This window comes from Nematostella vectensis, chromosome 14 (assembly GCF_932526225.1).
Source record: "Nematostella vectensis chromosome 14, jaNemVect1.1, whole genome shotgun sequence".
Classification (NCBI taxonomy): Eukaryota; Metazoa; Cnidaria; class Anthozoa; order Actiniaria; family Edwardsiidae; genus Nematostella; species Nematostella vectensis.
Genome location: NC_064047.1, coordinates 11,151,259 through 11,178,666, shown reverse-complemented (window position 1 = coordinate 11,178,666; position 27,408 = coordinate 11,151,259). Strand labels below are relative to the sequence as shown.

At 40.6% G+C, this 27,408-nt stretch overlaps 1 protein-coding gene across 7 annotated transcripts; it reads right to left on the bottom strand.

Annotated features, from left to right (window-relative positions):
• Positions 1-168: 168 nt before the first annotated feature.
• Positions 169-27,408, bottom strand: LOC5513784. 7 transcript variants are annotated; one of them, XM_032383354.2, is made up of 7 exons: positions 18,730-19,109; positions 18,549-18,603; positions 13,134-13,487; positions 10,492-11,205; positions 4,258-4,573; positions 3,172-4,022; positions 169-1,494 (listed from the first exon to the last, which is right to left on the bottom strand). In XM_032383354.2, the coding sequence occupies exons 1-7, from the start codon at positions 18,757-18,759 to the stop codon at positions 1,382-1,384; spliced, it is 2,433 nt and encodes an 810-aa protein (XP_032239245.2). In that variant the 5' UTR covers positions 18,760-19,109; the 3' UTR covers positions 169-1,381. The 7 variants fall into 7 exon arrangements, with proteins under 7 accessions (XP_032239245.2, XP_048577874.1, XP_032239244.2 ...); XM_048721917.1 differs by lacking the exons at positions 169-1,494; positions 18,730-19,109 and adding an exon at positions 27,325-27,408 and having other exon boundaries at positions 2,445-4,022; XM_032383353.2 differs by lacking the exon at positions 169-1,494 and having other exon boundaries at positions 2,445-4,022; positions 18,730-19,115.

Genomic DNA, 27,408 nt, shown 5'->3' with positions numbered 1-27,408 from the left:
TCCCATCACTTTACCAACCCCACCTACCTCACTTTACCAACCTCACCTCCCTTTACTTTACTAACCTCACCTCCCATCACTTCACCAAACACACCTCCCTTCACTTTACCAACCATAATCAAAGTGTATACCATTTAGACTAAGGATGTTTAAAATACAGTACATAAATACCAAGAGAACTTTTTATTTATAACCAGAACAGCAACAGCCCTTAATGGGTATCCAGTCCACCCCCAACACAGGCAGCCTGAACACATGTGCTACTAGTGCCAACTCTTGCGTGCATGATTGTGATATTCTCCTAAAGTATAAAAAATCAATACAAACGAACTTTTACAAAATTCATGATTAAGCTATATGTTCTCTTGCTATCTCTAATGATAAAAGCTTTGTAACAAAGAACACGTGCATGCGTGAGTGCGTCACTGAATTGCTGCTGGCCACCTATTCATGAGCAACTGTGTTGTCTTCTGTAGATCGGATGAACCTCCAAAGCGACCATGTTCCCAATTCTCTTATTGTTGATCATAAAGAATTTCCCATACGGTCACCTGTACAGATGGACCATGGTCGGCATTGATAGACCATGGTCCATCTGTAAATCGCGATGGCAGTGATTCGGCCTCTCTTTAAAAATGTGCCAGACGATCAAGGTACCCACAGGGCACCCACAACTTGTGACGCACTGCCTTACGATGTGCGATTTTTTTTCGTTTTAAAACACTATTTATATTGCGGCATTTTTATATTTTATTTTACCTCCTAACCAAGAAAATGCAAGTCATAATCTTTGAATATTGCTGAGATAAGCCGTCGTGAAGACATTTGCGTGCAATAGAGTTTTTAAACTTACTCCAGTACGCCATGACTTCTATATTTCATGACGTCACTTTAAAGTTAATTTTCGGTACGTTACCATGTTACTTTAGAGCTAACTTCCGGGACATCGCGATGATACTGTAAAGCTAACTTTTGGGACATCGCGATGATACTGTAAAGCTAACTTCCGGGACGTCATAATATAACAGTAAAAATCACATCCGGGTTATATTCCTCTTCTATGGCTAGCTTCCTGTTGTTATGAGAAGCTAACTAATACAAATTCTTGTAAAATGCATTTAGGACACTTTATCAAAAACAGTTCAATCGTTCTACTTTTTTTTTCAGATTTCCAAACAGGTGTTTGGGGGTGAGTAAATATCACCTTCGTAGACTCCATATAGACATCAGTTAACACACAAAACTTCTACTTCCTCTTTTAACTTCTCAGTTTACTATTTCATGTTACCGATCCCATGATGCATCTATACCCACTTCCGGTAACCATTTCAGGTATTTCCCGGAAGTAACGTATACAATCCGGTTTCCGGTTACTGGCGTGTTAGTAGCGTGAGCTGATCTTGCGGGGGTGGTATCGAATGTTCGCGAGGGGTTCGACTGTGTCTCGCATCTCATTGCTATTCCCACTTTGGTACCCGTTGTAATTTGCGTATTCTAGAATAAAAAAAAGGAAAATATGAATTGGCGATCACGTGATACCTGGGGTAGTCCAGTTCCGAATTCTACTATGACAGCTGGATAATCGGACGCAGGACGCATAAATACATTGTGAGCATCAATTTGGGACAAATTTAATGTGCATACCAGCGAAAACTCTTGTGGCTGAGAATAACAGAATACAAAACTTGTAAATTCATCGTGGTATCCCTGTGCCTAGAAGTACCTATCTTCTAGGTCTGTTGATTTTTTCTTTCTCCGAGTCCAAAATGCTCACCTATCTTTGTAAAATTTTTAGAGATAATTTGCTGTAGTCAATCCTTATTTCCATCTAGAAACCATTGTGCTGCTTATTTGTATTTTAGTATTTTCCGTTCTCAAGACCTCTGAAACGTATTAATCTCAAAACCGCAATTTTGGCATTTAACACCACAACCATTCCACACCATAATACTTATATTTTTATACGTAGTTTGTATAGTTTTAATTAAAAAAAAAAACTTGAAATGGCATTAAAAGTGATATTTACAAGGCTTAGCAGAGGGATGCAGAATAGAAGTTATGCTTATACATATATGCACATGTGTTTTTTTATCCTTATTTTAGCTTTGCTGCGTACTTTTATTTTATTTTAGTGCATTGTGTTACCATAGTGACGTGACGTGCTTTAATTCTAAACAGCCAATCGCGTGAAGGATAGTATAAGCCAATAGATTAGCAAAGTTTTGTCGAGGCATAGCGGGAATAGCTAATGAGAACACAGTCTGCACCCCCGGCAAACGCGGAAGAATTGGAAGAGAGATTAGATTGAAGAGGTTGGAATGGGAGACATGGCAATTAATGGGTGGAAAGTGCTTAGAAGGTGAGAGATGAGACGTGCATATTTGAAGTATAAAGCGTGAAGAGGAGGGACGGGAGTAGTATATTGACACAGGAAAGTACAATTATTTTAAATTCGGAGTAAATACAATTTTTTAATGTGTTAATGATTCCAATAACACGCTCAACTAACACCGATGCGCCCCAAGTGAACGCTGGGAAAAAAGAAGAAACATTGAAATATTGTATATCCGAGAACTGTCCGTCTGTAACAAATTCTCGGGTCTTTTTTTAACAAAATATCTGATATATTCTCATCCGAGGCATTATCGATTTTGTAAACGACCATAGAATTATGTCCAAATAGGGCTAAAATTTTATAATCCACGCCAGCGTCTTAATATTTATAATATATATCTCATATTGGCTCTATAAAAACACGCAAATTGCACACGATAAAATTATCGTTAAAAACCTATAATTGTCAAATATTTGAGAATATTCAGACCGCAGTATCTCTCCCTGCAAACTTTGTCTGTTTCCGGCTGCCGTCACTTCCGGTTCGCCGGTGACCGTCTTTGGACGCCAGCGCGGACTTTGGACAGTTAGGGTCAGGTACGCATGCGTCATACGTTCCCTTGGCAACGATACTATACAAATCATCCTCCGAGCTATCACTACCTTGGTCCGGGGGGGCAGAAGAGTGTACCTGAGGGGGTCCCTCACGGGATGAATAAGAATTTTTACGCAGAGAGCTACGTAGTACTGTGTTTCGCCCGGGTGCGTCTAAAGGTGACACTAAATCTCCGCTATCCGGGGTTTTACGATTCTCCTGTGGAGTAGTTTGAGACTTGCCTGTATTCTTGGGGTCCGTCGATACTGGTGCTCCTCCGTGCCAGTGCCGTGACCCCCCGGGGGTCGGTGGGTACCCCGAAGACGGTGACCCGTCATGCTGCTGCTGCCCGGCCATACGGGATTGTGCCACTCCGACATTTAGTCTCGGTAAAGACTGCGCCCTGGAATTGTTCTGCTGCGGCGCTAGGTTCTTTTCGGTGTTACCGTACTCATACGGGCTCGGAGGGCGCATCCCGGGCATCGGGAGTTTCCCCTGCGGATTCCCTGGTGCCCCGATGGAGCCAACAGATGGACGCTGCATGCATCCTCTGAGGCTGGGGCCCTGCTGGGGCATGGCTAGTGGGTGTGTGCCCCCGGATGGGACCTGCTGAGGATATGTGACCCCAGCCTTACCGTCCCCCTGTGGTGGGTACCCTTGGGGGTGGCCTTGGTAAGGCTGTATCTGTGGCGCATTGTACAGCAAGTTCTGATGCTGAGAGCCTCCCCGCGGAGCGCTACTATTAGCCACGTGATCTGCATTCCTATTGGAGGAGACGTTTCCCACACTAGGATGACGTCTTTGCATGTTGCCATGGTGATGGTGACCACCACGTGCTATGTTGCCCACGCTGTTGCACCTTTGCCTCTGCTTGGCACTAGGACTTGTCGGAGTCTTCACCGGTGATCCATAAACCCCTGCGCGCCCATCGGAAGCGTTACTCAGCCGATGAGTGTCGTGACGCTGGTTCCCAGGCTGTTCGACACGAGAACACACAGCACCCCCGTTAGGGCGGTTTTGGTCGTACATTGGGTTGACGTAGAAACTGGAGTTGTCTCCTTTCGGAACCTGCTGTTCTTCGTTATCACCATAGCTACAAATGAGCAAAGCATACTCATAACAAAAAGTCACGAATGCTACTCACTCTTAGCTCAGATTATCAATGTTCGAGCTGTTTGGGGTAAAAATACTGTATTTCTATAAAACAAATACAACGAAAAATTTTGTTCGAGTAAGAGCGAGGCTCGAAGCGTGCGAGGTATCGGGATTCAAGTGTATCTTACGTAGTCCATTTAGCTTCAATTTTGTTCCCACAAAAAAGTACTCACTTTTCAATATTAACATGCTTATTGAGCCCGCCATCAACATCAGCGGTCGTCACCACCAAGTCTCCCGTCCTAAGACCTGAGCCTTCTCCGCCATTCATGTTCATGTCCAGCGGTCTTCCCCTACTGTGGCCATTCTGCCCAGGCTTCCCGTCTGTGGAAGGCGTCTTGAGAAATCGCTTGGGTTTGTGAAGAACTGCAAACTTCTGAGATTTTGTGCGACGTTTGAGGTAAATCCACCGACCAAATATGGCGCCCATGATAAGCGCAGCGCAGAGGGCGCTCACAACAAAAACGGCAACGTAGGTAGAGGAATTTTCTGCAAAAATAACGAGGCAAACACACAAGAATATACCTAGAACCTGGAATAGGTGGCCAACACATGTGGGAAGACAGCAAGACAAAAACATGAGAGTATAACTAAAATCTGGATTAGATGACCAGCACTTGTGGAAAGACAACGAGACATCAAGCACATAGGAATATAACAAAACCTGGATAAAGTGACCAGCACATGTGGAAAGGCGACGTGAGATACACATGGGATTTTATAAAACTAAATAAACAAATAAAGATAAAGCAAGACTGTTGCAGTGCTTGAAAACAGGTTTGGTGAGCTCACTTCTTCGTCCACGTAATGTTCTCGTACTTTTGCTAGATATGCAAATCCATTTTTTATGGATAAACTGCAATTTTGACAAGTGCAAGACACCGACTATGCATTTGACTATTTTTTTGGTTATTGTTTGCTTGATTTATTGTTTATCGTTTGAATTATTTGTTGTTCTGTTTACAACTGCAGTAGTTGGTCTGTGGTCCTACCCAGAGTGCTTCACGAGTGATAAAAATCATGAGAAGTGCAATCTTGCTATAGATGACAACATCAGCGGATTCTGTACATGCATGTATAGTAGTAGGTGGAGCTCGTTAGCCTTGGTTGGCAATCCACCTAGGGGAAGGAAAACCCTGATTCCAAACCTCCGCTGCCTTGCGGCTATACCCGGTCTGGGAAAGGCTTCAGGAGTCAACATCGAGGAAAAATCTGGGAGTAAACCTTTGTTACTTCTTTGGGCGGATGAGCTTCGAATAGGTCAACGGCCAGCACCGGCGGATCTGATGGTCAACCCGGCTTCAGTTTCCGGCAACAAGTTGCAACGAGTAGTTTCTGCGGCCATCCCAGCTATGCTGGGTTGTCGATAAACAGGACCTCTCGCCAAGGGACACTACCCTCACGCCAGGTAGTGTCGTCATCAGTGGTGCAGCCTCACAGTTTTTATGGAAAGTCAATCTAGTAGTATTGGAGCTATGGCTACCGCATTCGGGGGAACCGATGCGCCACCCAGTGCGGCAGTGGCGAAAAATGGACGAAGACCGCACTCGGCTATAACTTCCAGAGCAATCGACAATCGTCAGTTTCTATCTTCTAGAAAGCAAGCTCTAACCCTTGGAGCTTGGAATGTCCGTACTACCAATGACGGCGATGGTTCTCTAAGACCAGAGCGAGCCACAGCACTCATTTGTCGTGAGCTGGAGCATGCTAATATCGATATCTGTGCTTTAAGCGAAGTCCGACGTCCCAACACTGGTAACATTGTAGAAAGGAGTCATACTATCTTCTGGAGTGGGGGAAGTGAGAGAACAGCCGGTGTCGGATTTGCTATCTCCAACAGACTTGTATCGCAAGGGATTTGTCCAACACCTATCAACGACAGACTTATGCAAATGCGTGTTCCATTGGAAAGTGGTAACTACCTCACCCTTGTTAGCGTATACGCTCCTACCATGCAAAGAACATCGGAGGAAAAAGAGGTATTTTACGAAAAGCTCCGTTGTTGCCTTCCTTCAGCTCAGAACAACCCTCTTATTGTGTTGGGCGATTTCAATGCTCGTGTGGGTCAAGACTACAAATCCTGGCCTGATGTTATCGGTAAGCACGGTGTTGGAAAGATGAACTCGAATGGCCTCATGCTCCTTGAGTTTTGCACTCGGTTGCAGCTAAGTGTCATGGGTACAATGTTTCAATTAAAGGATAGCTTGAAGAACACGTGGCAACACCTCCGCTCTAAGCACTGGCACCAACTCGATCATGTGCTAGCCAATCAAGCTGCTAAGCCTTTTATTAAAGTAACCAAAGTCAATCAAGCTGCCGACTGTTTCACGGACCACAAGCTTTTAGTGTCTAATTGTGCTTTTCCTTTGAAGCGCAAGAAGAATATCTCAAGACCCCCGAAAAAGCTAGACACTCGTCTCAATGACGATAAGAAAGTGAAGCTCGTTCAGTTTTTAGATGAGAAAATTCCTGCTTGTAAGAACGATTTCGAAGATCTGCAAGATATTCTTCAACAAGCTGCAAACCATGTTTTCGAAAGGAAAAAGAGGATCCAAAATGACTGGTTTGATGACCAAGATGAGGAAATTCGAAACTTACTTCAAGACAAAAGCCTTGACAGGCACTTGTTAAGAACACGTATCAGACAAATCAAGGATGCATGGTTTCAAAAGAAAGCTGAAGAAGCTGAGCATTTTTCTCAAACAAAAAATCCAAGAGAGTTCTATGCTACCTTAAATGCAGTCTATGGCCCAAGATCAAGAAATTCTCATCCTGTTCGCTCTAAAGAAGGCACTCTTTTGGCCGATTCCATAGAAGTCAAAGGTAGATGGGTGGAGCACTTTAGTGATTTGCTAAATCTCCCGAGTGATGTTGACTTAAAAATCGTGGACGAACTTGACCAATTACCAATCATGCAGTCTATGGATGATCCTGTTACAGACCAGGAGCTGGAAAAAGCCATTTCAAACACCAAACTTGGGAAGAGCCCTGGTTTTGATGGTGTCCTTCCAGAAGTCATTGTTTATGGTGGTCGCTGCCTGAGAGCTTTTCTTCTCATCCTCTTTAATATCATCTGGGCGTCTGAAATCATTCCTCAAGTGTGGAAAGATGCAATTATCACCATTTTATTTAAGAAGGGCGACAGAAGCGAATGTGGAAACTACAGGGGAATATCACTACTAAGCGTCGTGGGGAAAATATTCGCAGATATCATCTTGCAAAGACTACAGCTGCTTGCGGAATTTATATATCCCCAGTCCCAGTCAGGGTACCGAGCTGGTAGGGGCACTATTGATGGCATATTCACTCTTCGTCAGCTTATGGAAAAGACCAGAGAGCAACGTAACAACATGTATATAGTCTTTGTAGACTTTGTGAAAGCCTTCGACACTGTCAATCGTGAACTTCTCTTTTCGATCCTTGGCAAACTAGGATGCCCACCAAAGTTCATAAGTATAATAAAGAAGCTATATTCTGATGTTCATGCTAGGCTAATCGTAGACGGAGAGCTAACTCGAGCATTTGAATACAACTGTGGCGTCAAGCAAGGATGTAAGTTAGCACCAACTCTATTTGGCATCTACGCTGCTGTCCTGCTCTGGTTGGCCTTTAATAAAATTGAACACACCTGCAGCATCAAGATAAGATTCCGATTTGATGGTAATCTCTTCGATCTTCGCAGGCTCAAAGCAAAAACAAAAGTCCTTACGGAATTCATCAGGGAGGCACAGTACGCTGACGATATCGCCTTATTTAGCGATACCCCAGAGGGTCTGCAGTCTTTACTTACATCGTACAATGAACTTGCTAAGAGAATGGGGATGCGCATTAACACTAAAAAGACGGAGACTATGTGTATTGGTAATACTGCCGACTTTTATGTTGATGGCATTAAGCTGGTCAATGTTACTCACTTTAAATACCTTGGTAGTATCCTGTCAAGTGACTGCTCAATGAGAGCGGAGCTCACATCTCGTATACAAGCTGTATCATGTGCTTATGGTCGCCTTCGAAAGAGAGTTTTCGACTCACGTGATCTCACTGTACCAACCAAGATCGCTGTTTATAATCAATGTCTAATGCCTCTCTTATTGTACGGTAGTGAGACATGGACTGTATATCAGCATGAAGTTAGAGAACTTCGTACTCTGCAACAACGCCATTTACGCCTAATCCTCAAGATCAAGTGGGATGACTATATAAGCAATGAAGACGTCCTCCGTCGCGCAAACGTAGATGATATTGAAACAAAATTAGCTAGAAATCGTCTCCGCTGGCTTGGTCACCTCTGCCGAATGGACGATGACAGAGTGCCTAAGCAGCTGTTATTTTCGGAGCTAGAACACGGGTCTCGCCCAGTTGGTCGTCCTAAACTAAGATTCAAGGACACTTTGAAAAAAGACCTCAAAATTGGATGCGTCCTTGAAGTGTGGAACTATCATGTACATAATAGAAAGGAATGGAGGGCGATCACAAATAACATCTGCACGTCATACGACAAAAGAAGATATGAAACATATTTAAAACAAAGGGAAGCTCGCCGTAAAAGGGCGGAGAACAGTTAAATACAAACTGTGTTATACCCGTTCGCGGGTGCAGGCGCTTATATATATGTATAGTAGTGAGTAATCTCGTGGTCCGAGGCGTGTCAATGTGTATCATTACGTAGGTGATCACGTGAGCAGACGCGGTATCACGTGAGCAGATGCGGCATCACGTGAGCAGGTGCAGTATTATGTGAGTGATCACGTGAGCAGGTGCAAAATCACGTGAGCAGATGCGGCATCACGTGAGTAGGTGCAGTATAATGAGTGATCACGTGATCAGGTGCGTGTTACGGCATTACGTGAGTGCTGCTGCTGCTGTGCAGTGGAGGCTGTTTCCATGGAAATAGAGTCTCACTGGCCTCCTATATTTAAGACTTCCCTGTATCCATGGAAACACGCCAGGTGAGTAACAGCCGAGCTCTTACCCCGAAAGTGCAGAAACAAAACAAGCAAAAGTCCAGTCGCGTGCGTGGTCACGTGTGCGGTCACGTGCGTGGTCACGTGCATGCCATGCATCTCACCATTCTCCGTGGACGACATCACCGCGCTTAGCGTGTTTTCAGTTGTGTTAATTGTCACGCTTGTCACGCGTGAAGATGGCATTATGTTGGTCAGTTTGACATTAAAGGGTTCTGTTGTTGATGCGTTACTCTGCGGCGCGGGGGTTAGCGTGACGGGGTTCCGTCCCGTTAGCGGTCCAGTCCAGTTCCATGAAGTCTGGTTTCCGGTTATGTTGAATGGTACGTAAATTGGGAACCCTGTTGGTACACAGGCAGGTTTAGTAATGGATGACTTAATTCTGGAGGATTTGTACAAAAAGGCTCGTGGTGGGCTCGCCTCGGAATAACGGTTAAGGTATAGGTTATATGTGGGGGAGGGGGGGTGCGGACTCTATCGTACATCTATAAATAAATCTATCTATCATGTCTGAGAAAAGGAGGCAGGTGCGTACCTAGGATTGGCGGAGGGGATGCGCTGAAATAAACATCATATGGAAAAATCTCAGTTTTCTTTTAAGTAATAAATAAGAAATGACCCACTTTTTGGCCGCCAAGGGGGCAAGGGGGGGGATTCGCGCACATCGCGCACCCCCCCCCCCCTGTGTACGCCTACCGGCCTCGCACTCCAGCCTTCCAAATGCTGGCGGACGACCAAACGAATATTTCTGCTGGGAGACCTGTAGTCTGCTTATTAGAAAATTCAATTACTAGTTTTTTGGAGAAAAAAATGTCTGAAACTTTTATGAATAATAATGTACCATTATTAAAAATGCAGCTACTGATCTATATAAGCGACGTAAACATGTCGTGGAACCCCTACGTAAACACACTTAATAATCTCACAAGCTTTCCGCACCGGACCCCACCCTGCTTAAGGTAGCGAGATGAGTACTATTCCGGTTGACCCGTTTGTTGGTAGTTAAGAAGAAGGCTATTTTTGTGTGCATTTGGATAGAAAAAGTTTCTAGATGGATCTAGTGAACTATTTCCAGCTAAGGATTCTGATTTGAGCTTAACTGATCCATGATCAGTGACTAACTACTCTTGACCCCACTCGTTTTTCTCTTACACGCCCCTAAAATGGCATGACTAACGGTCAATTTTGTAAATCGTTAGTATGTACCCCTGGGGCTGTATGAGAATCGTACGAACACATCGCCCGACAAGGTCAGCTGGAAATAAAGACCAAATGCCTGATATACCTGCTTAAAAGATCCAAAAGAAAGTAATAGACAGATAAAGAAAGGGATAAAGACAACATAAAGAACGACAGAAAACAACACAGAGGCATGCAGTCTGATCGTCATGCGGTATTCCATGCAAGAGCATGCGTACCAGTAAGAAGAGGATGGTATACTACCTGATGGTACCAGGTCCCTTGTACGCATGATGCTCTCGGTCACATTTTTCGAATACGTGGAATTCTGTTTGATCATCTGATCAGTAAATATTTTACGAGTTACAGTCGGGTACACTGTGGTCAGACTAGACAAGTTCATGTTCGCTCCAACGATTTCAGTAGAAGAGTTTGTTCCATCATGTCTGTTCGATTTATAGGATGGCATCGGTTTGGTGAATGGGTTTGAGGTGATTATGGAAGCAATTGTGGAAAGAGCATTTGAAAGAGAGGAGAATGGAGACTTCGTCATATTTGTATTTGTCCCAGACGTCACGGTCGGCGGTTCTGTTCTCTTTTTCTTTTTACGTCTCTTTCGCCGTTTGCTCCCGTTTTTACCTTTACGCCTTTTCGTCGGTGCCTCCGTAACAGGTAAAACAGGTTCGGTACTGTTTAACGGTTTTGTCGAACCCGGTTTGGTCGGTATATGTTGTGTTACGGGTGACGTAGGTTTACTCTTAGCAACAGTTTTCCGCGGTTTATCGTTACGTAAGGTTGTAGGCTTACTCATCTGACTAGCGAGAATGACTCGAGTCGGCGGTGCGGACGAAATGTTTGCCAGCGGTGTCTGATCCCTTGTCACTTGCGTTGTCATGAGAACCGTGGGCGTGCTCTTCCGTTGGCTTGGTCGCTTGGTTTTTTTTGGGCGAGAAGTAGGAGGAGGACCGACTCTGACTTCTGAGATGCGTAGAAAGAGAAGGGAGATGACAAAGGGTAAGAAGTGGAAGAAAGCCGAAGGTCGTAAAAAGAAGGTGGACCAGAGAAAATCAGTAAAGAAAAAAAAGCATACACACAAGAAAGAGAATACACTCAAAAATGAAAAGAAAAAATCACACGAGGACAATACAATTACGAAAACTCACAAAATGACAAAAAAGACTCATACAAAAAGAAGGAAAATTTACAAAAGTATATTATAAATTGACACACGGTAAAAATATTACAAATAGAAGTGTGCGTTTAAGTACTCTTAAAAGAAGCTTAGAAAAGTATGGACAATGCAGTTTGTTTAAAAGAAATAGAAATAGAGAGAAAAAGAGATAATGAATCGGTTATAAAGATAATTTTCGGAAATGTTCTCAAACATCCCAGTAAGTTATGGATATTGAACCAGAGGCGAAGAGAAGACATATGCAGATTTAAGGAAGAATAGAATAGTAAAAATTCTTGCGTGATCATGCTACAAGGAAAAGTCCTTTTAAGTCCTAGTTTCTAACATTTTCTTGCTCATGACAAAGATGCACACATGCAAGATACCCTCCAGGCTTTAAGATGCATGCAGAGAGTATTGAACATTTCCTTAGAGCTGACGTTAACCACTGGCAAGCAAGTTACGTGTATTATACCACATTAGTTCTAGTTCTGGTATTACTGAAAACTGCAAACCTGCTATATATTTTATGTGAAGTTATCGCATGTGGCGAAATAAACGTTACTTCATGCTTCGTCACAAACTATCTACGTTGTCATGGTTACAATGTCTGGCTTTTTATAGTACTATCTCTAGTGGGCTGGATTAGACACGTTCACTAGAAACGGCATTAAGTTAAGGGTATCGTGAATTTTTTTTATCACGGGGCGGGGCACTGGGGGCGTGTCCCTCTCCCCCTTTTTTCCTAATGTTTCTGTATCGTGCCCCTCCCAATATTTCTAGTCCTGATACGGCACTGTGTATGATTTTCTTTGACTTACATTGAGATGCGCACTATCATGGCCGCCTTCAAAACTTAAGGTGTGAGCCAATAACGATGCGAGAAACACACTATCTGATTGACATGCATGAACTTTATTAGCCAATCAGCATGGCAATGAAAGTGGTTCTTTCAATGCTGATTGGTGAACTTTCTTGAAAAATTATATTGGTGGCAACAGTAGCGCGCGTCGCATGGTAAACAGTTAAACTTTGTATTGGTGGCCACGGTAGCGCGCGTCGCATGTAAACTTTGCATTGATGTCCTCGGTAGCGCGCGCCGCATGGTAAACTTTGTATTGGTGGCCGCGGTAGCGCGGGTCGCATGGTAAACTTTGTATTGATGGCCTCGGTAGCGGGCGTCGCATAGTAAACTTTGTATTGGTGGCCACGGTAGCGCGCGCCGCACTATAAAGCCATGGTTCTTAAAGCTGTACGTCCAGGATATATCAGGGGTCATGTAGATTTTAATGTTAACCTGGGGTCCTTATGGATTGGGAGGGAAGACTATTAATAGATACTGACTTCGGGTCTTCAAATACTTGAAGAACCTAAGCCTGGGGTTTAGCTGAAAGAAGCGGGGTTGGAAGAGGGAATGGCTATTAAAGGGGGGTAGCAGTAGCGGATCTAGAGTTAGAGTTTAGAGGGTTTACCCCCCCCCCCCCCCCCCTTTGGGCTGCCAAAAAGCCATATGTAACAAACTGAGCCAAACCCTTCCTTTAGCAAAAAGCTAGATCCGCCCCTGAGCAGGGGGAGTGGAGCTTATTTATATACTGCCTGCGGGTATAGATGACTTTCAAGTACTTGTATAACCACCGATGATCTAAACCTGAGATGTATCTGGAACGGGTAAGGGGCGGGGCTAGACTGGGGGCTTCTATTGGGGAAGGGGGGTAGGTGGCTAATGTGTACTGACCGCAGGCGTAGATGACCTTCAAGTACTTGTAGATGCCCTTGCATGGCTGTCCCAGTTTCTCTTGCCCGACGTTTATCCCGCATTTTTTCTTCTTGTGACAGGCTTCACTCAGCTGCTTCGTCACGTCCACCATTTTACAGCTGCCCCAGTAGTCGTCCCTCGTGTCGCCATTCACGCCCTCTACGGTCTTGAGGTCCTCGTCGTACGGGCAGATGATCTGACCCTTCTCTTGCCGCCCGTAAGACGCCGTGTAGATCACGATGACCAGCGAATCATTGTTACACCGTATGCGCGCGCGTTTGCCTTGACACGTGACCTGAGTCTGGATGTCTCCAATCTTAGGCACCAGGATGCCTGTGAAATAAAATGTTAATGCTAGTTAAGTCATTGTACTATCACAAATATAATAGGCGGTTTGTTGAAATCATGTAACTTTTTGGATGAAAAAAATCGCACTCTCGCGCTCCCCGCTATCGCTCCGGCTTTTTGCGAAAAAAAAAAACAAAAAAAAAAACAAAAACAGAAAGAGTAACTTATCCATCGTATACGAATCACCAGAAAGTTTCTGTCAGAGTGGGCTTTCAATTATTATCAATTTCATAATAATAAAGCATCGATAAAGCCCATATCCGCTGTAACCTGTACAGGACCTCAAATCCTCCTCGTAGAAGAGAGTTTCTGTCCACTTATATTTAAAAGCATCCTCGAAAACCCAGGGCGTCAAGTTCACAGTCGGAGAACGAGACTGAACAAGGCCGGCGGAGGGGAGGGGTAGGTGAGGAGATCACGCCTCGTCACCCTGACCTCGACGCCCTGGGTACCCTGACTAAAAACCAGCGCTCCCGAGAAATTGATTGAAGATAAAGAACTTGTTCTTACTTGCACAATGATGAGGTTTCTACAGTTTGTGCCGGTGAATGAAATTCTTGAAAAAAAAAAGCTGTGTTTGATGCTTTCGCAAAATAAGGAAATAAGTTTGTCTTGCGAAATACGCACCCCTTTTTTGGCGAAAGGGACCTCGATATTTAGGGCGTTCAAACATTTTTGTTCAGATTAAAAAATTCATAAACTAGATTTCTCATATCGATGAAGAATGGAAGCTCAATTTCTATAGGTTTTATACAAAAGAAGATTGTTTGTAAAGCCTCATCACATAATACAACTAGTTGAAGATCAACTTTTTGTTCACCACAGAATGTCTATATGCCCATTTGTTTATGGAATATCATTTTTTGCGCCAAATGTTAGAAAATATCGACGACGATAATTTTATGCTTTTTTTGCGCACTCAAACCCCTGTTTTAAAATCTTATTATCTTTTCTCGAAAAAAAATCAAACAAGGTATTTTGATAAAGCTAGGTTGACCAGGTGGTTAAAAACGGTCGAAACATTGATGATTAGTAGAAGATAAAAAAACAAACAAATTCAAACTGGCATGTTTTGCGCGTGAAATGCCGAGTTCCAAAACGCGTTGTTATGGAATGATTTTATTCCAAAACCTCTATTATCTATCCCTCTTGAGAATGAGATACTGGATGCTATCCAAATATCAGGAATGGAGGGATAGTAAAGATACTTTAGGATGAAAAGGACTTGCTAATATCAAGTTCGCGTGCTTATTTGATATTCATTTGTCTTTTGTGATAAAACTCGATAAAACGCTTCCCTTAGCTGCGAGCAGATGATTAAAGCACCAAAGAGAATATCCAATTTTGTGATCTAATGATCTTATGTCGGCATTACTTTCATATCTTTAGTTTGCACTACAGACAGATAAACGGAAAAAGCCGATAAATGGCTGGCGCTTTTAAATAATTAAAATAATGGTAAACATTCTTATTAAGACACTTCAACATTATTTGGAATAATATCAGAAAGACAGAAAATAATATCAGAAAGACAAAATTTGCTAGCTGTATTTTTTTATATTTGATCTTTTTATACCGATGGAGTTAACAGGTTCCACCTCAGACATGACACGGCAGAGTCCTCGAAACTTTTGTAAACTCCGTTTTTTAGGGCTCTTTATATCTCAACGCTTAATATCTAAACGCTTATTGTGTAGTTCCAGAAAATATCCATACCCTACCCCCCCCCCCCCACATTGAGGGGATTGGAAATTCCGGGAGGTGGGGTTCAAATGCCCAGTAATTTCCAGAGGGAATTTCCAGAGGAGAGGGGGGTAAAATGCCCTTTTTCCTTAACAGTTACTGTATTGATTTTTTTCCAGGGGGTTGGAAATTACAGAGGGGTGGGGGATCATACTCCGACCCCCTCAATGGGGGGGGGGATGGATATTTTCTGGAACTACAAGTTCACTATGCCTTAGCAGTCACTAGCGAGCCCTCTTTGAATTATTTAATAAAAAAAATCATTGATCTATTCGGCTATTAAAGAGAAAATGCCTTCAGCTGCGTATGGAGTCCGCGCGCGTTAAGTTAACATTGCTGTACGCCATATGTCTAAGGGTAGAATATTTTCGTTTTGTATGTCAAAAGGATTACCAGAATAATCCACAATTATTCACTTGAAATTAATTAGCCTAGCTCTCTCTCTTCTAGTGATGCTGAATTTTTGAAAAAACATAGTGGGCCAACACAAACATAACACTGACCCTTTAAGGAACGCCGGCAAGGCAGCTATTTCTTATTGTAAAGCATTGTGACTCACACGAAGGCTTTTAAATTGTGTTGATACAATGACCGTCACAGGGTGTTAACATCCATAAATATGAATAGTATTTTAGCACTGTTTTTTTTTAAAGGCATGCCCCTTATATTTAAAAATGAACTTTAAGAAAACCTTTGCTAGTAACATAACAGCAAACTCTTATTTTCGAATCGCGTTTCATGTAATCTCGTGAGGTAGTAGTGTCAGCTACTGAAATGAACGGCCTGTTTATTAATTCAACACCCCCTTAGCGCCTGTCTCTATACTGATACATACAGCTAGCAATCTTAAGATCCGTACAAAATGCTTCACAGCATTTCCCTACACGGATTCAAGCAGCGAAACTGTTATCGTTTTATATGTTCGACAAATAAAACCCATGAAAATTAACTCTACCGTGGGCCACTAAAGGATGGTACTGGCACTTTCCCTTTAAGAAGGGTAATCCTCTAAAACAGCCATGTCTTGTGGTATGTCGGGGTATTCATTTAGACTCACGCGAAGACGTGACTTTTAAGTTTAAAAAAGCTGCGATGGAAACAATGGCCGCCACAGGAGGGTAACATCAATATCTATAAATGTTTAAGTACCGATATTTTTAACCATTCTCCTGATATTGAAATCTAAACTATGATTTTCAAATGGTCTAATATCCTGCAAAGATTGTAGTCCGCTACAGAACTGAAAATAATGCCTGTTTATTAATCCAATCACCCTTTAACGGCTGTCTCTTTATTATTGATATATATATAACATGTAATCTTAAACCTTTTGAAATTTCTTCACAGTCTGTTCTTTAAATACCAAAAAATTTGGATAAATTTTTGGATAATATAAAATCCTATGCACAAATTTAATTTTACCTGTTCAGCCCCCCCTTTGTGATACATGAAATTGCTTCATATTTTGCTTTTATGTTTTTCTATTAATAACAATGTTACGCTTTTGTCTAAACAAACTCGATAGCGTATCGCCCAGGGGCTCGTTCGTAAGAGTCATTCCACAAATATAAACGGTTCATTGGGAATCTTGGGTTGTAGCATGACATGAAATGCTGTAAAACATGTTTTTATTTGTTTTTCTTTGATTACGTACTTGAGAGAAAACTTTTGAAAACTAACAGACCCTCTTGTAAGTATAGCTTATACTTGCATCAACTTACCAACAATTTTCTTCAACACTATCAAACATGACTTTTTCTCTTTATTAGTTCAGATCATATTTTCCAAAGTACCTCTCCCCCCCAAAAAAATATGACAAGAAATGTTAAAAGTATGTTGAATATAAAATGAACTCTGAGAATGTTGCCATGTGTTCTCATGTATTTTGAAACATGTTTAGCCCTTACGTGCTAGCATCAGCCATCTCGCGGAGCCAACGATTGATTGATGTGAAAAAGAGCCGCAAATATTTGTGCGCTCGGTCTTTAACTTTCCCGGGAGCAGTAATTGGCTATGAATCTTTTATTGAAGTGGTTGCGAATCGCCAAACTGGTTAACAATTAGTAAACAGTGTTTTTCATCAACTAAGCTATGTATATTCTAGAAAAAATCTTGTTCAGTGCAGTTCCTGCTAAAAAATTCAAGATTTTGATTATTTCTTGTTCGACTTAAGATGGTAATTAAGTAGAGTATAGATTCCAAGGTTTGGTGAAATAATGATTTTCAAGAGCTGACACTTCATTAAACTTTTATGGTCTCACTACGGATACAACCCGGCGAACTCTACGAAATCCCGAGAAAGTGATTATTTCTGATTTTATAAGTCAATTTATAAACGGAATTCCCTAACTATCCAGTTATTCTCGTGCAAATGAAATTATTGTCAAGCCGCGTTCGATACAGAAAGCAAAACACATAAATAGTTAAAGAGATCACCAAAATAAAAACAAAGCAAAATTTTAAGGATCGTTTTCATAGGCGATTCGGCGCTCGTCAAAGAATCGATACATAGGTGAAAAAATTAATTTTCTAAAATCGAAATACCGTAAACGAGCAACCGTATGGTACCTAGCAGGCGGTGGAACGGTATTCTGTGTTTTTGTTTTGTTGCTTCAGTGACAAAGTTTAGGTTAAACCTGTAAGAATTATTTCAATTACAGAATAAATTTTGAGGCTGATTAGAAAAAAAGCCACACCAGAATCACACTCGATAATTGTATCAGGCAAAATAATGGCTTACTTAAGTACCATTGAAACCGCAAAAAACTAAAAGAAATAGTATTTTGTGGTGTGAATTCTTAGCTTTAAGATTAACCGCAAAATTGGGAGTTTCCGTTAAATAAATACTACATTTGAGAGTGCAAGAGATTAAGACTGTGTCTATAACCCCTTATCGAGCTCAACTCCAATAGATTTCAATCAAGATTGAAAAAAACAATTTTTATTGAATTTGGATCACAATATTCGCATTCACAAATAAAGCGTTGTTTCCTGACCCTACAGTTGGCCATGAGAACCATATAATTTAGAAACAACACGATTCAGAATGAGAAAAAAATATTTGATTGCCGTAACCATAACATAAACGTTTTTAGTAGCTTGAAAAGCATGTAAAAAGACTTCCGTTTTTAGCCGGAACCTACTCCAAAGCACACGCTCTCAAAGACGCCATGATCATAAATGAAATGTGAAAATTCTATTTTATGTCAATTTGCCAACTGATTTCCGCGCAGTTAAAAACAGCATATCTAAAATTTTAAAGTCAATACAATTTCCAATTCGTGTTTGTAATTTGAAGTTTACCTTGTGTTTCGGCGAGTAGAGCTAGTCCAGCGATTACTGCCAATACTAGAGATATCTGTTGAGAAATGGGAAAGCAATGGGAACTTTGGACGCATCCTAATACATCTCTAGCTGAATTTTATTCCTAGTTGATGGCTTGGATCCGAAATGGGACGGATCCAGTCTCCATTTATAAACTTACCTTCACTAGTAAAATAGTTGTAGCTGACATGTCGGGTTTGTTTTTACATGGATGACATATCACGTCGAAAGACAATTTTGATCCATTCTTGCTAATTCCTATCGAGCTTTCCAGACTTTACATTCTGACTGAATACTTTGATTGACCGAGAAATTCGTTTTTGTGTATAAACATTAATTTTAATGCGAAGAAATGCGCCCAGGCCAAAAGCCGCGCTCGGCTTAGCTTTGATTGACAGATGATGTACGATATAGACTAATATATGTACTCCATTAGAATGGCCGTATCTTAATGCTTGCGATCCCAAAATTCCCCCCGCCAAAAGCTAAATTTGCTTTGGTTATATAGGCATACCGCGAGAAACAAATTTCATTTGTTGAAGTTTGTGTCACGACGGAGACGATTTCCAAAGAAAAAAAAAAAAGATTCATAACGTTAGAGTCACCTGCATATCAGAACAGCTGTTTTCCATATAAGGAAATGCGTTGCAAGGAGACAGCGATTATTGGCGCCAAATCTTTCGCGCCGAAACTTGTTCTCCGTGCCCGGTTGTAAAGAAACCCGAAAAATAACAACGTAGTGTTTTCCAGTTTTCAAAGATAAGACTTAATCTAGAATAAACCTTTATTTTAGTTTCTTTTACAATGCCATTTTAAAGTGCTTGGCTCCAAATAAAATACCAACAAATCTCTTCGAAACAAAACAATAATAATTTCAGAGTTGAAATGGCAACTACACTAAAACAAGCGGTAACTGTAATTTCCAAAGAAAAAAAAGAGTACAAATAGATAAAAAATAAGGTTTTTCTTTGGATGTATTTATAATTCATACTTTCAAAAGACACAAATTACATTTTAGTCAAAGACGCTTTACACGAACTTAAAGTGAGCTGAATTCGAGCTGCTTAGAGCCGCCTTTTGACGAGAAGCTTCCAAACGTTTGACGCACGAATGTCCACAAACGGCTATCTCTGCAAACCTACGCTTTGAGCAAATACGAAGGACATTTAGGAAATGACTTTCCTAGCGTGGTCCGTGATTAGGATAAAAAAGCTCTTAAAAATTGATATCAGAACCTCGTACTATACAAACCATTAAAACCAACGCTATAAAAACGAAAATGGACTTCTGATAGGGGACTTTTGGCAGGGGTACGCTGTCTAGATGAGTTTTTATAATAAGAGCGCATTGAGTTTCGAATTCTATAACAGTAGTTTGGTTGATGATTTACAACTAATTCGTATTATTCCCAAAAGTCACCACAAGCTGTTCCCTAGCAACAGGCATTTCATTTCTTTAATAAAATTTTGAGAATGATACAGCTTATTTGTAAAAAGGATTCAATCCTTTTTACAATAGCTTGTAATACGACTTCAATTTCGTGGGTGGTTTTATCGATCCCCTATCAGTGGAGACTTAGTCAGTTGAAGAGAATAGCAGATCTATTTATTATTTATCTATTTGCATAGGGCGTCTTTCTGAACACTCTCTAAAAGGCACCACTAAAGTCCAAAGTCAAAACTGACAAAGTGTCGCCATTGCCATAGTTAAGGTGCTTCGCAAAGCAATCAACTACTATACAACACTCCCTAATAGGCATTAGGTGGCGCTAAGACAAATTTGGAAATACGTTTTTCAAAAGGAGGAAATCTGTAGCGGATCGAGGCCGCAACTTGACTGCCACCATCATAACATCCCACCTGGGGAAGCTTCATCAGTTCAGCGCGCATGAAGTTCTTAAAGTGCCCCTAGCATCAAATTCAAGTTACTTGTTTTTAATATTTACTTAGCCTTAGATGAAGAATAGGTAAAGAGTTTTCATATGATATCAGAAAAAATCTCGAAATTTGACAACGGGCAAAGATACAAGCGTTTAAAAACAGCTCTTCATTTTCACAAATTGACCACAAATTGGTCGATTTTTGCGATGCGACGTCTCGCTAACAAAACAAATTCAAGTTTCAAACTCCGCGCGGCCATTTTGAATATTTGCATAATAAGTAGGTAAATCGATATAACCAAAAATAGTAATGTACGGCACTGTAAACCGGCGTGATTTAGTCGCCGCCGACATATAAGCATACCGTTGTTGTTGTATACAGTTTTCGTTTTAAAGGGATGTTGCCAAGCTCAGTCCTGGGCTTGGCACTATCCCATGAACACTGTTATAATAGTTATATAAGTATAACTGTTATATAGTTTATTTAAGCTTTCCTATCGTAACTATTATAACAGTGTTAAAAAATTTCGGACCTTTTTGTGTTTTGTTTGTGTTCGTCGGCTTTGCTCCCAATTTGACAACTTAGCCTTCTTCGCAATTCTCGAGGTTTGCTTAGAATACATCGAGAGCGGCTTATGGTTTTTTAAATCTAGCGTCTTCGTACTCAGGAGGCGGAGCTTGGTTTAGCCTGTGTTCCCTTGAGACATCTGGAGGCGGAGTTATGAGTGAGTTCACTGCTGCCAAAATGAATACGAAATGAGCTTTTGTCTCATTCTTAGTTTCCAACACGTTGTTAACACATTGACCCTCAACCGGCCTGTACCGGCTTTGGGAAGTACCCACAACCCAAAAAATTCATAAATGCAAACTAAACGCAACAAGATGAAGATACTCAGGCATCAGTCTAAGGGATAAATGGTCTTGAAGATATGCATCCAACCAAGGTGTTGGCATCTACTCTTAAGCCAAATAATAGCACAGGTTCTTTGACAAATTTCAAATCGAACAAGGAGAGAAAAGCAGAATCACCCCTCTCAATAAAACGCTCAAAATATAACACAAGGGAGAGAGATCAGCAAACACAGCTCAAGACACAAATAGATACCTTTATTCTGATCCTCCAGGTTCATTTCCATGGCGCCTCAAAACACAATGTCCACTCCTTGAAGGCTTGTAAAACCACGAAGATGCCTATACGGATTGCAAAGCATTCTGGGAGATCGAGGGAAAAATTCACGAGCGGAGGGCCAGTCAACACTCCTCTTCCCAAAGTCAGATGGTCTTTTCACCCGGAAGCCAAACAAATCAATTCCAGGTCATACAGACCCAGAATAGCAGTGTAAATAATTTTGGAATCAATTTGGTTTCAGAAAAGACACATTTAGGAAAGCTGTGGTGATTCATTAGAAAATTATTTTCTCATCCAGGCAAAGTCAAACAAGAAAAAATCATAATGAATCCACCTTTGCTTGCAAATATCCATAAGCAAAGCACTCAATTATGCCCCAAAAGACTTCATGATATCCTGAGACACTCTCCTAATATGCTCATAGCTGTATTTTTGATGAAAAATACAAGCAACCATCAACTTGTGCTGGCTTCAGCACAACGACGAGGGATTAAAAGTGGGGACCGCAAAGCACTGTTGGAAAGCTTGGATACCGCTGACTAGGTACAGCTGTATTTGACTTTGACGGGCTGTATAAAACTCAGAATAGGGGGGGGGGGGAGGTATCTGTTTTCAGTCTGTTTTTTGTAAATTCAGCTCAAAAATAGCCACTCAGGTATGTTAAGGCCTGACTTACAGGCTTATACGTTGAAAAACACATTTTCATCAATATCTCGGGGACGTCAGGTGCTAATGAAACCAAAATTGGCAAGCACTTTATTCGCATGGATCTCAACATTTTGAAAAATTTTGTTACTATGGCAACCGATTTAAGGTGGCTCGAGCGTAATTTTTCGCTTTCTACATTTCTACATCCGTGCTGTCTTTTAAGACTGTCCACCTACGGCATTAGCTGAAATACAAACAAAACTCTGTTTCCATGGCAACGGTTCTCACGGTCACGTGACGCTGGACACGATTAAAAGACAGCATGATGTGGGGAATTTCATGGCGATTATAAATATACCATTTAAGGCTTTCTCTATCGTCGTTGTGTAATCCCCATTTTTGCTTGAATGCAAAAATTGTAAATTGAGTCTTAAACCTCCTTAAATTGGTTGCCATGGCAACATAGGAGTCAATGGGTTAAAGGCCCGCGTCTTACATTTTGCGCTTAAAACAGACTATAGAGACCCCAGACAAATAATCCGTTGTGATGTTTTAGTACCTGTTTGTAGTTTAAGGAGCAAACCTAACTCAAAGTGGCGCTAATGACTACAAAACTCCGAATCCCATACAAAAAATCGCCAAAAAGTCTTCAAAATCTAACCTCGATTTCCATCACGGTGTTAAGAAGAAAAATTCAACCTTTGATATATTTAGAATAAGGAATGTTTTTAGTTACATATTCCGTTGTGATAGTTTGACTTTTCTAAATACGTTTTGAGAAATTGAAGAGAGGCTAGACCCAATTTGACCCATTTTGGCCCGCTTCTTTGTATTTTTGCTACGCTCGAATTCAAATTTAGCGCTCACAAAATATCAGTCAATCTTGTTTTAAAAACTGTCGTTTTTCCTAGCTCGCTCGGTCATTTCCTAATTAGGCACTACATACCATATTTGGGAGTCCCGCTTCAATCAATTTTTTGCTTTTTTAACGCTATGGAACTTTGCAAGTCGAGAATTTCCACGTAAACTTGCAGGAGTTCGTATTTACTACGATTTTGCTGGCAGCCATGGACCCTAGTCCCTATCGTTTTAGAATATCACAGGTCTCCCGCGCGCTCACCCCAGGCTCTTTTAGACCATTAAGAAAAACGACAGCCATTGATTGATAGGGCGTGTCGGCACCATGCCGCCGCGCCTGTAACAAAAGTATCACCCCGAATGTCCACTCATTCTTGGCTAGATCAGATAGATTAATGTTTGCGGACAAGAGAGCATAAGATAAGAGAGGGACACTTTGGTATTTCCGAATCTGGCAATTTTTAGTAACGACCACCCCACCACTGCGGGTGAGCATTTTTACTCACCCTACCCCCTCGCTTTGGCATTAACATCTTTGTTTGCCGCTGTTTTGTTTCTTGAATCCGAAAAAAACTCACTCTATTTGCACTAATAACATCAACAATTTCATTCTAGCATCAAGGATACAGGCAGTTGCGGTTTATTAAGGGGATGTTGTACTTCGAGAATTGCAAGCAAAAACGTGTAAAAAAGAGACCAGAGACTTCATTCAAAATCAAGAGCGGAAAAACTCGTGCTTTAAACACCGCTTCCGCTCTACTTGCTGCTTCTTCGTGGTTTCTCAACATTCATTATCTTTCTAATGGTCAAACAAAATCTGTAAGTTAGATATGATATTGATTTTTGTGAATATTCCAGTGAAAAGGAATCCAAGAAAAATACACAATAGTGAGAAAATAAAGAGGGAGTTATTACTGTACTACTTTGATGTTGTTTCTAGACATTTCTATAACTATTAAGTATATTATACAAGCTGGAGTGATTTGAATCAAACGCGGTATCACAGCCATTTTTTCGCTCGTCGCTATTTTCTTTCTTCTTGACATAACTTCACCGCTCAGACAAACAAAACAGTCAAGTTATTCAGGGTTTAGCTTTCTGTGAGTATATTTGCCTATCTTGCTTACTTAAGTAAGACTTGTTTTCTTCTTCCGAGTTATTTTTCATGATCTCTTTTCTTTCCTATCAAGTTGGCAAAAAAAAAAAAAAAACAAAACAAAAAACACGCAACCCACGGAAGAGTAGGACAAAATAAAAGGAGCAAATTCTCACGCGCAGTGGTGGGGTGGTGGTTACTAAAAATAGCCAGATTCGGAATCGACAAGGCGCGCAAGTAATACCAAAGTGTCCCTCTCTTATCTTATGTTCTCTTGTTGCGGTTGATTACAGTTAAGAATTGGTAATATAAAACTTAAAAGATTTAGAATTTTCAGGCTTTTCTTTGATCATACGATAATTGATACCCCAACTTGAAGAAGTTGGTTCGAGGTCTTATAATGATTCAATCCAACTGCGTCCCTGCTTTTGTTAACTCAAAAACTGACTAAAACTAATGTTTAAAAAAATTTTATCGAAAATTTTTTTTCGTAAGCACTTTTTTCCTTAGAAATAAGGGGAAATGCCGTAAACACACACACAATTTGACACCTATCTCGGAAATATTTTATTTATAATTATACAGATGATCATATTTTGAATAAGAAAAATAATGATATTGCTCTGTAACAGGGTGAAACAAGGCCCTAAAATAATGGAAAATGTGCCCTAGGGATTCCTGAATCAACGAGGAACGCCTTGCGCTTTCGGAAAGTGGGGTCACTTTTCGCTCGATATTCGTGCGATACTATTTACATTTAAAAGCCGGCAAAACCCCACGAAAACCCGTCGTATGACAATAAAACTTGGTATGCCTTGTTTTCAAGTCCTAAACTACTGATATATTAGTATAAACCCGGAAATTAAGAGTTTGATGCTACGGGCACTTTAACTTCCCTATAGGCCACGTTAAGACATTGACGTCTGGCTATTTGTTAGCAGAATTTAAAAAAAAAAAAAGACAAAAAGGACATCTATTGGGGCAAAATTGATGGCTGTACTCATGGATGTTTTCAAGCAAAGGTGAATTTGCGGGGATTTTTCTTGTTTTGCTTTGCCTGGATGTTAAAATAATGTTCTATGATCACCACAGCTCTTCTAAATTCTGTCTTTTTTGAAACCAAATTTATTCCAAAATTGTTTACACTGCTATCCTGGGTCTGCATGACTTGGAATTGATGTTGGGGTTGAAAAGGCTGTCTCGAATGTGAGGAGAGGCGTGTTGACTAGCCCCCCTCATGAATTTTTCCATGTATCTCCCAAAAGGCTTTGTAATTTGTTGGTTTCAGAAGCCTTCAAGGTGTAGACATTATGTTTTTAGGCCATGTAAATAGACCTGGAATAAAGGTATCTATTTGTGTCTTGAGCTGTGTTTGATGATCTGTGTTTGCTGATTTGGTTTAGACGATCGGTTCTGCTTTTTTCCTTGTTCGATTTGAAATAGTATGTCAAAGAACCTTAAGCTATTATTTGGCTGAAGAGTAGTTGCTATCAGCTTCGTTGGATGCATATCTTCAAGACCACTTATCCCTTAGACTGAGGCCTATCTTCATCTTGTTGTGTTTTTCTGCATTTATTATTTTTTTTGGTTTCGGGTACTTCTCAAGGGCCGGTTCCGAATATATAGCCCAGAAATGTATGAAATTTTATACTGATTTGTCTCAAGACCCTAGGGTATGGGCGGAGCCAAGAACATCGCGGCTATCACGTAATTGACATATGCAACTTATGCTGCATTCACACCAAAACCATGTTTAGTTAAACAAGGTTTTTTTGCCTGATAATAACTTTCAAGTTTCTCATTGTGTTGAATTCTTACTAGCAAAATGATCACTTAGTAACATGTACAGCACAGTCTATTTAGTTTTGTTTTTGGTTCTGTCTGTCCACTCTTGGGAGATTGAGATTTAAACCAGTTTAATTAAACCACCTTTAAGCTGGTTTAAGTGCTGGTGTGAATGCGGTATTAACCTAAAGGTAAGGTAATACAAGCAACAAAATCATCCAACTTTTCTCGCAACAACAACAACAACAACAACAACAACAACAACAACAACAACAACAACAACAGTAAAAAGGCAAGTTTTACAAGTTGTTGCAGAAAGTAGAAGATGGTTCTACTTTTCCAACAAAACTGGTCAATGTGGCGCGTATTACTACAACAAACAAACTTTAATTATAAGGGCAGCACCTCGCATGGTACATTCCCAGAGCCCCTCGGTCAGAATGTACACACGATCTGCCGTCAGATGGTGAATTCGGCAGTCGGCGGTAAAAAGTCGAAAAATCATGAGTGAAATTCGCAAATCGGTGACATGAGACTCGGTTCAATTGAAAGCTAAGGTATGTTTTCAAAGTGTTCCATACATTCCATAAATTGGGCTAATAAAGGATAAAGGATTTAATAAAGGATATTATAACTTAGTAAAAATCAATGTTTGGTTACTTAAATGTCTTGCTGGAATTTATTGAGATAATATTTAAATGATTTCATAATTTGGGCGTGTTTTATTTTGTTATTTCTGTTGATTTCAGATTAGATCTTTGTTTGGATGAGTCCGCTGCAGACATTTGAATGCGAATCCCTAATTGAGATTCTAATAACTCTACACTTGTATCATGTTTGTAAATGTTGGTAAATCTATCAAGCGTTTTGTGAATTCTTTTGTTTCACGACCAAGTATTCAAAACATGTTTCAAAAGTCTCTAGCTCTGTTAAGAAATAGGCACCCCTCATTTTAACTTTTAAACCAAACATATTTGTCATACAGACTAGTTTTTTTTTTTACTTATAAACCACTTTGGATTAAAAAAAAACCATACATGCAAAAAATTTTCCCTCCAATGTCTGACTTTTCTGGGCCGGGACTAAAAATAATAAAATAGTTTGAGCAGAATATTTCCACTCACTTGAAGCGAGCTGGTCTAGATTTTAAAGATTTTCAAGTACAAAATATGTATATAAATACTACAGATTTTGACGTTTTGCATATAGAAATATATGGTATTTTTCAAGCGTATGTAATTATTTCAAAGACTCTAACTACTACCAAATCTACAGATGGTTTTGACGAATAGCACGGAAGTATTCAACATATTACAATAAGTTAGAGAAACATTTTCACAATTAATAATAAACTTCTTACCAAATTCATTTCGTTTCTCTCTTGGGGAAATACTTCTCAAGTTGAAATTGAAGCTAAGTCATTTTAAAGGTATAAACTAACGGC